Here is a 13,964-nt window from a genome sequence, read left to right on the forward strand (position 1 = left end):
CACAGTGAGTCACTCATCACTCTACACAGTGAGTCACTCATCACTCTACACAGTGAGTCACTCATCACTCTACACAGTGAGTCACTCTTCACGTTACACAGTGAGTCACTCTACACACTACACAGTGAGTCACTCATCACTCTACACAGTGAGTCACTCATCACTCTACACAGTGAGTCACTCTACACAGTGAGTCACTCATCACTCTACACAGTGAGTCACTCATCACGCTACACAGTGAGTCACTCATCACGCTACACAGTGAGTCACTCATCACTCTACACAGTGAGTCACACTACACAGTGAGTCACTCATCACTCTACACAGTGAGTCACTCATCACTCTACACAGTGAGACACACTACACAGTGAGTCACTCATCACTCTACACAGTGAGTCACTCATCACGCTACACAGTGAGTCACTCATCACGCTACACAGTGAGTCACTCATCACTCTACACAGTGAGTCACTCATCACTCTACACAGTGAGTCACTCATCACTCTACACAGTGAGTCACTCATCACTCTACACAGTGAGTCACTCATCACTCTACACAGTGAGTCACTCATCACTCTACACAGTGAGTCACTCTACACAGTGAGTCACTCATCACTCTACACAGTGAGTCACTCATCACGCTACACAGTGAGTCACTCATCACGCTACACAGTAAGTCACTCATCACTCTACACAGTGAGTCACTCATCACTCTACACAGTGAGTCACTCATCACTCTACACAGTGAGTCACTCATCACTCTACACAGTGAGTCACTCTACACGCTACACAGTGAGTCACTCATCACGTTACACAGTGAGTCACTCATCACTCTACACAGTGAGTCACTCATCACTCTACACAGTGAGTCACTCATCACTCTACGCAGTGAGTCACTCATCACTCTACACTCTACACAGTGAGTCACTCATCACTCTACACAGTGAGTCACTCATCACTCTACACAGTGAGTCACTCATCACTCTACACAGTGAGTCACTCATCACTCTACACAGTGAGTCACTCATCACTCTACACAGTGAGTCACTCATCACTCTACACAGTGAGTCACTCATCACTCTACACAGTGAGTCACTCATCACGCTACACAGTGAGTCACTCATCACTCTACACAGTGAGTCACCCATCACTCTACACAGTGAGTCACTCATCACTCTACACAGTGAGTCACTCATCACTCTACACAGTGAGTCACTCATCACTCTACACAGTGAGTCACTCATCACTCTACACAGTGAGTCACTCATCACTCTACACAGTGAGTCACTCATCACTCTACACAGTGAGTCACTCTACACGCTACACAGTGAGTCACTCATCACGTTACACAGTGAGTCACTCATCACTCTACACAGTGAGTCACTCTACACGCTACACAGTGAGTCACTCATCACGTTACACAGTGAGTCACTCATCACTCTACACAGTGAGTCACTCATCACTCTACACAGTGAGTCACTCATCACTCTACGCAGTGAGTCACTCATCACTCTACACTCTACACAGTGAGTCACTCATCACTCTACACAGTGAGTCACTCATCACTCTACACAGTGAGTCACTCATCACTCTACACAGTGAGTCACTCATCACTCTACACAGTGAGTCACTCATCACTCTACACAGTGAGTCACTCATCACGCTACACAGTGAGTCACTCATCACTCTACACAGTGAGTCACCCATCACTCTACACAGTGAGTCACTCATCACTCTACACAGTGAGTCACTCATCACTCTACACAGTGAGTCACTCATCACTCTACACAGTGAGTCACTCATCACTCTACACAGTGAGTCACTCATCACTCTACACAGTGAGTCACTCATCACGCTACGCAGTGAGTCACTCATCACTCTACACTCTACACAGTGAGTCACTCATCACTCTACACAGTGAGTCACTCATCACTCTACACAGTGAGTCACTCATCACTCTACACAGTGAGTCACTCATCACTCTACACAGTGAGTCACTCATCACTCTACACAGTGAGTCACTCATCACTTTACACAGTGAGTCACTCATCACTCTACACAGTGAGTCACTCATCACTCATCACTCTACACAGTGAGTCACACCATCACTCTACACAGTGAGTCACTCATCACTCTACACAGTGAGTCACTCATCACGCTACACAGTGAGTCACTCATCACTCTACACAGTGAGTCACTCATCACTCTACACAGTGAGTCACTCATCACTCTACACAGTGAGTCACTCATCACTTATCACTCTACACAGTGAGTCACTCATCACTCTACACAGTGAGTCACTCATCACTCTACACAGTGAGTCACTCATCACGCTACACAGTGAGTCACTCATCACTCTACACAGTGAGTCACTCATCACTCTACACAGTGAGTCACTCATCACTCTACACAGTGAGTCACTCATCACGTTACACAGTAAACACAGTGAGTCACTCATCACAGTGAGTCACTCATCACAGTGAGTCACTCATCACAGTGAGTCACTCATCACAGTGAGTCACTCATCACAGTGAGTCACTCATCACTCATCACAGCAAGCACAGTGAGTCACTCATCACAGTGAGTCACTCATCATGTTACACAGTGAGTCACTCATCACAGTGAGTCACTCATCACAGTGAGTCACTCATCACAGTGAGTCACTCATCACGTTACACAGTGAGTCACTCATCACAGTGAGTCACTCATCACAGTGAGTCACTCATCACAGTGAGTCACTCATCACAGTGAGTCACTCTACACAGTGAGTCACTCATCACGTTACACAGTCAGTCACTCTACACAGTGAGTCACTCTACACAGTGAGTCACTCATCACAGTGAGTCACTCATCACGTTACACAGTGAGTCACTCTACACAGTGAGTCACTCATCACTCTACACAGTGAGTCACTCAGCACGTTACACAGTGAGTCAATCTACACAGTGAGTCACTCATCACAGTGAGTCACTCATCACAGTGAGTCACTCATCACAGTGAGTCACTCATCACTCTACACAGTGAGTCACTCATCACATTACACAGTGAGTCACTCTACACAGTGAGTCACTCATCACAGTGAGTCACTCATCACAGTGAGTCACTCATCACAGGGAGTCACTCATCACGTTACACAGTGAGTCACTCATCACAGTGAGTCACTCATCACTCATCACAGCAAGCACAGTGAGTCACTCATCACAGCAAGCACAGTGAGTCACTCATCACGTTACACAGTGAGTCACTCATCACAGTGAGTCACTCATCACTCATCACAGCAAGCACAGTGAGTCACTCATCACAGCAAGCACAGTGAGTCACCCATCACTCTACACAGTGAGTCACTCATCACTCTACACAGTGAGTCACTCATCACTCTACACAGTGAGTCACTCATCACGTTACACAGTGAGTCACTCTACACACTACACAGTGAGTCACTCATCACTCTACACAGTGAGTCACTCATCACTCTACACAGTGAGTCACTCATCACTCTACACAGTGAGTCACTCATCACTCTACACAGTGAGTCACTCATCACAGCAAGCGCAGTGAGTCACTCATCACGTTACACAGTGAGTCACTCTACACAGTGAGTCACTCATCACGTTACACAGTGAGTCACTCTACACACTACACAGTGAGTCACTCATCACTCTACACAGTGAGTCACTCATCACTCTACACAGTGAGTCACTCATCACTCTACACAGTGAGTCACTCATCACTCTACACAGTGAGTCACTCATCACTCATCACTCTACACAGTGAGTCACTCATCACTCTACACAGTGAGTCACTCATCACTCTACACAGTGAGTCACTCATCACTCTACACAGTGAGTCACTCATCACTCTACACAGTGAGTCACTCATCACTCTACACAGTGAGTCACTCATCACGCTACACAGTGAGTCACTCATCACTCTACACAGTGAGTCACCCATCACTCTACACAGTGAGTCACTCATCACTCTACACAGTGAGTCACTCATCACTCTACACAGTGAGTCACTCATCACTCTACACAGTGAGTCACTCATCACTCTACACAGTGAGTCACTCATCACTCTACACAGTGAGTCACTCATCACTCTACACAGTGAGTCACTCATCACTCTACACAGTGAGTCACTCATCACTCTACACAGTGAGTCACTCATCACTCTACACAGTGAGTCACTCATCACTCTACACAGTGAGTCACTCTACACTCTACACAGTGAGTCACTCATCACTCTACACAGTGAGTCACTCATCACTCTACACAGTGAGTCACTCATCACGCTACACTCTACACAGTGAGTCACTCTACACTCTACACAGTGAGTCACTCATCACTCTACACAGTGAGTCACTCTACACTCTACACAGTGAGTCACTCATCACTCTACACAGTGAGTCACTCATCACTCTACACAGTGAGTCACTCATCACTCTACACAGTGAGTCACTCATCACTCTACACAGTGAGTCACTCATCACTCTACACTCTACACAGTGTGTGTCTGTGTGACTCTCCGTGTCTCTCTGCGTGTCTTTCTGTGTGTCTCTGCGTGTCTCCGCATGTGTCTCTGTGTGTCTCTCTCTGTGTGTCTCTCCGCGTGTCTCTCTCTGTGTGTCTCTGTGTCTCTCTCCGTGTCTCTGCGTGTCTCTCTGTGTGTCTCCGTGTCTCTGTGTGACTCTCTGCGTGTCTCTGTGTGTCTCTGTGTGTCTCTGTGTCTCTCTCCGTGTCTCTGCATGTCTCTGTGTGTCTCTGTGTGTCTCCGTGTCTCTGTGTGTGTCTCTCTGCGTGTCTCCGTGTCTCTGTGTGTCTCTCTGCGTGTCTCTCTCTGTGTCTCTCTGCGTGTCTCCGTGTCTCTGTGTGTGTCTCTCTGTGTCTCTCTCTGTCTCTCTCTGTGTCTCTCTCTGTGTCTCTCTGCGTGTCTCCGTGTCTCTGCGTGTCTCCGTGTCTCTGTGTGTCTCTCTGTGTCTCTCTGTGTGTCTCTGTGTGTCTCCGTGTCTCTGTGTGTGTCTCTGTGTGTCTCTGTGTCTCTGTGTGTGTCTCTGTGTGTCTCTCTCTGTGTCTCTCTCCGTGTCTCTCCGTGTGACTCTCTGCGTGTCTCTCTGCGTGTCTCTGTGTGTGTCTCTGTGTGTCTCTCTGCGTGTCTGTGTGTCTCTGTGTGTCTCCGTGTCTCTGTGTGTGTCTCTCTGCGTGTCCTCCCCACCTCTCCAGCGTACAAGGACCGGCAGAGGCAGACACGCAGAGACATCTCCTGCCGGCCCTGGTTCACTAGCAATGCGACAGCCTCCTCCTCCTCCTCCACCCCCGCCTCCTCCACCCCCGCCTCCTCCACCTCCTCCACCTCCTCCACCTCCTCCTCCACCCCCGCCTCCACCTCCTCCTCCACCACCGCCTCCTCGTCGTCCACGATGGTCAAGTCCGAATCTCCCGGCGTCTCCGGGAGCCACTCGGCGATTCTGTCCACGCTACGCCGGTCCACTTCCTCCTCCACCTCCTCCTCCTCCACCTCCTCCACCTCCTCCACCTCCTCCACCTCCTCCACCTCCTCGTCGCACAAACGCAGCCTGGGTCGCGTTCCCGGCGTGTCGCCCAGGGACCTGGGGATCCTGAAGAGGAGGAAGATGATGATGAGCAGCAGCAGCATCAGCAGCACCAGCAGCATCAGCAGCAGCAGCATCAGCAGCATCAGCAGCAGCAGCAGCATCAGCAGCAGCATCAGCAGCATCAGCAGCAGCATCAGCAGCAGCAGCAGCATCAGCAGCAGCAGCAGCAGCCTCAGCAGCAGCATCAGCAGCATCAGCAGCAGCAGCCTCAGCAGCATCAGCAGCAGCAGCAGCATCAGCAGCAGCAGCATCAGCAGCAGCATCATCAGCAGCATCATCAGCAGCATCTGCAGAAAGGCGGAGGGGACGCTGGGGAGAGACACGGAGACACGGGGGGGAGATGAGACAGACGTTGTGGATGGAGACACGGTGAGACAGGGAGACACGCTGAGACACGGAGACACGCTGAGACAGGGAGACACGGTGAGACAGGGGGGAGATGAGACAGAAGTTGTGGATGGAGACACGGTGAGACAGGGAGACACGGTGAGACAGGGAGACACGGTGAGACACGGAGACACGCTGAGACACGGAGACACGCTGAGACAGGGAGACACGGTGAGACAGGGGGACACGGTGAGACAGGGAGACACGCTGAGACAGGGAGACACGGTGAGACAGGGAGACACGGTGAGACAGGGAGACACGGTGAGACAGGGAGACACGGTGAGACAGGGAGACACGGTGAGACAGGGAGACACGCTGAGACAGGGAGACACGGTGAGACAGGGGGACACGGTGAGACAGGGAGACACGCTGAGACAGGGAGACACGCTGAGACAGGGAGACACGCTGAGACAGGGAGACACGCTGAGACAGGGAGACACGCTGAGACAGGGAGACACGGTGAGACAGGGGGACACGGTGAGACAGGGAGACACGCTGAGACAGGGAGACACGCTGAGACAGGGAGACACGCTGAGACAGGGAGACACGCTGAGACAGGGAGACACGGTGAGACAGGGAGACACGCTGAGACAGGGAGACACGCTGAGACAGGGAGACACGGTGACACAGGGAGACACGGTGAGACAGGGAGACACGGTGAGACAGGGAGACACGCTGAGACAGGGAGACACGCTGAGACAGGGAGACACGGTGAGACAGGGAGACACGCTGAGACAGGGAGACACGGTGAGACAGGGAGACACGGTGAGACAGGGAGACACGCTGAGACAGGGAGACACGGTGACACAGGGAGACACGGTGAGACAGGGAGACACGGTGAGACAGGGAGACACGGTGAGACAGGGAGACACGCTGAGACAGGGAGACACGCTGAGACAGGGAGACACGCTGAGACAGGGAGACACGCTGAGACAGGGAGACACGCTGAGACAGGGAGACACGGTGAGACAGGGAGACACGGAGAGACACGGAGACACGCTGAGACAGGGAGACACGGTGACACAGGGAGACACGGTGAGACAGGGAGACACGGTGAGACAGGGAGACACGCTGAGACAGGGAGACACGGTGAGACATGGAGACACGGGACTTCCTTTTTGTCTGGCTGCATTAGTTCCGGATTACTCCGACTCCTCTGACAATGACAGCCTCAGCTAGTCAGGGTGAGGTCTGGAGAGAGGAGTCTGTAGCTGTAGTGGTAGCTGTAGTGGTGGTGGTAGCTGTAGTGGTAGCTGTAGTGGTAGCTGTAGCTGTAGTGGTAGCTGTAGTGGTAGCTGTAGTGGTGGTGGTAGCTGTAGTGGTAGCTGTAGTGGTGGCGGTAGTGGTAGTGGTAGCTGTAGTGGTAGTAGTAGTGGTAGCTGTAGTGGTGGTGGTAGCTGTAGTGGTAGCTGTAGTGGTAGCTGTAGTGGTAGTAGTAGTGGTGGCGGTAGTGGTAGTAGTAGTGGTAGTAGTAGTAGTGTAGTAGTAGTGGTGGTAGTGGTAGTAGTAGTGTAGTAGTATTGTTAGTAGTTGTGGTAGTAGTAGTAGTGGTAGTAGTAGTAGTAGTGATAGTAGTGGTGGTAGTAGTAGTAGTGTAGTAGTAGTAGTGTAGTAGTAGTAGTGTAGTAGTTGTGGTAGTAGTAGTGTTAGTGGTAGTTGTAGTAGTAGTTGTGGTAGTAGTAGTGGTAGCTGTAGTGGTGGTGGTAGTAGTAGTGGTAGCTGTAGTGGTAGCTGTAGTGGTGGTGGTAGTGGTAGTAGTAGTTGTGGTGGTAGTAGTGGTGGTGGTGGTAGTAGTAGTGGTAGTAGTGGTGGTAGTAGTAGTGGTAGTAGTGTTGTAGTTGTGGTAGTAGTAGTGCTAGTAGTAGTGTTAGTTGTAGTTGTGGTAGTAGTGGTAGTAGTAGTGGTAGCTGTAGTGGTAGTAGTAGTGGTAGTAGTGGTAGTAGTAGTGTAGTAGTAGTGGTAGTAGTGTTGTAGTTGTGGTGGTGGTAGTAGTAGTGGTAGTAGTGGTGGTGGTAGTAGTAGTGGTAGTAGTGTAGTAGTAGTAGTGTTGTAGTTGTGGTAGTAGTAGTGCTAGTAGTAGTGTTAGTGGTAGTTGTAGTAGTAGTTGTGGTAGTAGTAGTTGTGGTAGTAGTAGTGGTGGTAGTAGTGGTGGTAGTAGTGGTGGTGTAGTAGTAGTGGTAGTAGTAGTAGTGGTAGTAGTTGTGGTAGTAGTAGTGATAGTAGTGGTGGTAGTTGTAGTAGTAGTTGTGGTAGTAGTAGTTGTGGTAGTAGTGGTAGTAGTGGTAGTAGTAGTGGTAGTAGTGGTAGTAGTGTAGTAGTTGTGGTTGTAGTAGTAGTGTAGTAGTGTAGTAGTAGTTGTGGTTGTAGTAGTGGTAGTAGTAGTAGTGGTAGTAGTAGTGGTAGTTGTGGTTGTAGTAGTAGTTGTAGTAGTAGTGGTAGTAGTGGTGGTGGTAGTAGTAGTAGTAGGAGTGGTAGTAGTAGTGGTAGTTGTGGTAGTAGTAGTAGTGGTAGTTGTGGTAGTAGTAGTGGTAGTAGTAGTGGTAGTAGTGGTTGTAGTGGTAGTAGTAGTGTAGTGGTAGTAGTAGTAGTAGTGGTAGTAGTGGTAGTAGTAGTGGTAGTAGTGGTAGTAGTAGTGGTAGTTGTTGAGGTAGTGGTAGTAGTAGTAGTGATAGTAGTAGTGGTGGTAGTAGTAGTGTAGTAGTAGTAGTGGTAGTAGTAGTGGTAGTTGTGGTTGTAGTTGTGGTAGTAGTAGTGTAGTAGTAGTGGTAGTAGTAGTTGTGGCTAGGCGCGACGTGAACTCTGCTAACCAACCCCCGTCGCTGTGCTTGTAGTAAAATAAAAGTGATGCTGCTCCCGCCTGGCCGCCCTACGATCGCCGCTTAACACGTCGCCACCACCACCACCACACCACCGTACCACACCACCACCACGACACCACCACACAACCAATACACCACCACCCCCACCACACCACCACCACACCACCACCATTACACCACCTCCACACCACCACCACCACACCACCACGACACCACCACTCCCACCACCACCACACAACCCCTACCACTGAGTCTCTCCCAGGGCTCTGAGTCTCTCCCAGGGGCTCTGAGACTGATCCTGAGTCTCTCCCAGGGGCTCTGAGTCTCTCCCAGGGCTCTGAGTCTCTCCCAGGGCTCTGAGTCTCTCCCAGGGCTCTGAGTCTCTCCCAGGGGGTCTGAGACTGTTCCTGAGTCTCTCCCAGGGCTCTGAGTCTCTCCCAGGGGCTCTGAGTCTCTCCCAGGGCTCTGAGTCTCTCCCAGGGGGTCTGAGTCTCTCCCAGGGGCTCTGAGACTGTTCCTGAGTCTCTTCCAGGGCTCTGAGTCTCTCCCAGGGACTCTGAGTCTCTCCCAGGGGCTCTGAGTCTCTCCCAGGGCTCTGAGTCTCTCCCAGGGCTCTGAGACTGATCCTGAGTCTCTGCCAGGGCTCTGAGACTGATCCTGAGTCTCTCCCAGGGGCTCTGAGTCTCTCCCAGGGCTCTGAGTCTCTCCCAGGGGCTCTGAGTCTCTCCCAGGGCTCTGAGACTGGTCCTGAGTCTCTCCCAGGAGTAGCAGCGTCCTTCACTTGAAACTGGCTGGTACCGGTCATCGGTAAGTCACTCAGCTTCACTCCACCACATACACAATAACTACCACCACACAATTTCGATTTAAAGCTTTCGTGACTGCAATGATTCATCTTCTTTGGTTCTTTCGGTAAAGTCACGTAGAATGAGAATAAAATAATAAATTGATAAAATAAAATAACACAATAATATTCTCACGACGTTTTGGCCACAACACAAGCGGCCTTCATTGATGAAGGCCGCTTGATGAAGGCCGCTTGTGTTGTGGCCGAAACGTCGTGAGAATATTATTGTGTTATTTTATTTTATCAATTTATTATTTTATTCTCATTCTACGTGACTTTACCGAAAGAACCAAAGAAGATACCACCACACACACACTACCACCACCACACACAGAGTAACTACCACTACCACTAACTACCACCACCACACACAGTAACTACTATCACAGTAACTACCACCACCACACACTAACTACTACCACACACAGTAACTATCACCACACACACAGTAACTACTACCACACAGTAACTACTACCACCACACACACTGTAACCACCAAACACTGTAACCACCACACAGTAACTACCACCACACACACACACAGCAACCACCACACACACAGTAACTACCACCACCACACACAGTAACTACCACCACCACACACACAGTAACTACCACCCCCACACACACAGTAACCACCACACACACACAGTAACTACCACACACACAGTAACTACCACCACCACACACACAGTAACTACCACCACCACACACAGTAACCACCACACACAGTAACTACCACCACCACACACAGTAACCACCACCACCACACACACAAACTACTACCACACACACACAGTAACTACCACCACTACACACAGTAACTACCACCACCACACACACACAGTAACTACCACCACACAGTAACTATCACCACACACACAGTAACTACCACCACCACACACACACAGTAACCACCATACACACAGTAACTAACACCACTACACACAGTAACTACCACCACCACTACACACAGTAACTACCACCACACACACAGTAACTACTACCACGCACACACAGTAACTATCACACACAGTAACTACCACACACACAGTAACTACCACCACCACACACACACAGTAACTACTACCACACACACACAGTAACTACCACCACCACACACTAACTACCACCACCACACAGTAACTACCACCACACACACAGTAACTACCACCACACAGTAACTACCACCACACACACAGTAACTACTACCACCACACAGTAACTACTACCACCACACACACACAGTAACCACCACACACACACAGTAACTACCACCACCACCACACACACACAGTAACCACCACACACACACAGTAACTACCACCACCACACACACACAGTAACTACCACCACCACACACACACACAGTAACTACTACCACACACAGTAACTACTACCACACACAGTAACTACCACCACACACACAGTAACCACCACACCACAGTAACTACCACCACACACACAGTAACTACTACTACACACACAGTAACTACCACCACACACACAGTAACCACCACACACACAGTAACTACCACCACACACACTAACTACCACCACCACACAAACTACCACCACCACACAAACTACCACCACTACACACACAATAACGACCACCACGCACACACAGTAACCACCACCACACACAGTAACTACCACCACTACACTCACACACAGTAACTACTACCACCACACACAGTAACTACCACCACCACACACACACAGTAACTACTACCACACACACAGTAACTACTACCACACACAGAAACTACCACCACCACACACACACAGTAACTACTACCACCACACACACAGTAACTACCACCACACACAGTAACTACCACCACACAGTAACCACCACACACACACAGTAACTACTACCACACACACAGTAACTACCACCACCACCACACACACTACCACCACCACCACACACACAGTAACTACCACCACCACCACACACACAGTAACTACCACCACCACACACACACAGTAACCACCACTACACACACACAGTAACTACTACCACCACACACACACACAGTAACTACTACCACCACTACACACACAGTAACTACCACCACACACACAGTAACTACCACCACCACTACACACACACAGTAACTACTACCACCACACACAGTAACTACCACCACCACACAGTAACTACCACCACACACAGTAACTACCACCACACACACACAGTAACTACCACCACACACACAGTAACTACTACCACACACACACAGTAACTACTACCACCACACACACAGTAACCACCACTACACACACACACAGTAACTACTACCACCACACACACAGTAACTACCACCACACACAGTAACTACCACCACCACACACAGTAACTACCACACACACACACAGTAACTACCACCACACACACAGTAACCACCACTACCACACACACAGTAACTACTACCACACACACAGTAACTACCACCACCACACACACAGTAACTACCACCACCACACACACAGTAACTACCACCACCACACACACACAGTAACTACCACCACCACACGCACACACAGTAACTACCAACACACACACACCACCACCACACACACAGTAACTACCACCACCACCACACACAAACTACCACCACCACACACACAGTAACTACCACCACACACACAGTAACTACCACACACACACAGTAACTACCACACACACACAGTAACCACCACCACTACACACACAGTAACTACCACCACTACACACACACAGTAACTACCACCACTACACACACACAGTAACTACCACCACCACACACACACAGTAACTACCACCACTACACACACAGTAACTACCACCACTACACACACAGTAACTACTACCACTACACACACACAATAACTACCACTACACACACACAGTAACTACCACCACTACACACACACATTAACTTCCACCACCACACACACAGTAACTACCACCACACACACACAGTAGCTACCACCACTACACACACACAATAACTACCACCACCACACACACATAGTAACTACAACCACCACACACACACACAGTCACTACCACCACTACACACACACAATAACCACCACCACACACACACACGTGTGAGTGTGTGCGAGCTCTAAATCTGTACAAGTTTATTACTGAAATGGTGAGGGGAATCTCGGAGGAAGGGGAGGTGACTCCCGCCTCCAAAAAAGAAAATCAAAAATCGCGTCCACAACAACGGAACGGCCGCCAACTCAGAGCGGGTGACGTAAACTATCCACCGTCAACATCATCACATCAAATAAACAATCATTCAAATATTACGATAACCTCACGTTTCCCTCTTCAACCGTCCCGCATCAGCTAACTCTCGCGCCTCACCGCTTATAAAATATTACTATAAAAAAAACCTCGTCAGGTGGATTTAGACAGAGATGGTAGAGGGGTGGGGTAGGGGGGGGTGGGGTAGGGGGGGGTGGGGTAGAGGGGGTGGGGTAGAGAGGGTGGGGTAGAGCGGGTGGGGTAGAGGGGGTGGGTGGGGTAGGGTAGAGGGGGTGGGGTGGGGTAGAGAGGGTGGGGTAGAGGGGGTGGGGTAGAGGGGGTGGGTGGGGTAGGGTAGAGGGGGTGGGGTGGGGTAGAGGGGGTGGGGTGGGGTAGAGGGGGTGGGGTAGAGGGGGTGGGGTGGGGTAGGGTGGGCTAGAGGGGGTGGGGTAGAGGGGGTGGGTGGGGTAGGGTAGGGTGGGGTAGAGTGGGGTGGGGTAGAGGGGGTGGGGTAGAGGGGGTGGGGTAGAGGGGGTGGGGTAGAGGAGGTGGGGTAGGGTGGGGTAGAGTGTGGTGTGGTAGAGGGGGTAGGGTGGGGTAGAGTGTGGTGTGGTAGAGGGGGTAGGGTGGGGTAGTGTGGCGTGGGCTATAAAAAGGCGACACTTAAAAAGCTGCCACTTCACGTGGCAGCCTCAGAAGTGCACCTAGCCTGGCACGGGCGCCGTGGCGACGTCTCCGCCACTTAGTGGCGACTGGCGGCTGCCGGCTACGCCGAGACCGTGACCACGAAGATCCCATCCCGCGCCTCGTGTCCGTCCCGTGCTTGCCCGAGGCTGCGCTAGCGAACCCAAGTCCCGGGGGGCTCCGCCTCCCGTCGCGAACGTTCGGCTCACGAACTTTCAGAGGCACGAACAAAAAGCCGCAGGTCCAGGTGCAGTCTTGTCCCGGGGTTTGTAAGTTCAACCGCCCGGCGCCAGAGATGGCGGCGGTGGTGGCGTCTACATCTGCAGAACGTGAAGAGCCAGTGGCATCTACATCTGCAGAACGTGAAG

At 50.8% G+C, this 13,964-nt stretch overlaps 2 protein-coding genes across 5 annotated transcripts in view; both read left to right on the forward strand.

Annotated features, from left to right (window-relative positions):
- YJU2B (YJU2 splicing factor homolog B) overlaps nucleotides 1–8,855 on the forward strand; it is a 30,954-nt gene extending 22,099 nt beyond the window's left edge. The window contains exons 7-8 of one of the 2 annotated variants that reach the window (XR_012930619.1): nucleotides 5,220–7,563; nucleotides 7,597–8,855. Coding sequence is in view for 1 of the 2 variants with exons in the window: in XM_076055907.1 (XP_075912022.1) it covers nucleotides 5,220–7,177 (1,958 nt within the window). In the remaining variant the exon portion in view is untranslated. Of the gene's footprint in view, nucleotides 1–5,219 lie in introns of both variants that reach the window. The other variant, XM_076055907.1, reaches the window with a different exon arrangement.
- Nucleotides 1–13,964, forward strand: part of LOC116958156 (zinc finger MYM-type protein 3-like) — a 266,666-nt gene that overhangs the window by 119,585 nt on the left and 133,117 nt on the right. The gene's annotated exons all lie outside the window — the stretch shown is intronic.

The sequence above is a fragment of the Petromyzon marinus genome, chromosome 73, assembly GCF_048934315.1.
Source record: "Petromyzon marinus isolate PM22_M1 ecotype Great Lakes invasive population chromosome 73, UKy_Petmar_22M1.pri1.0, whole genome shotgun sequence".
NCBI classification, from domain to species: domain Eukaryota; kingdom Metazoa; phylum Chordata; class Hyperoartia; order Petromyzontiformes; family Petromyzontidae; genus Petromyzon; species Petromyzon marinus.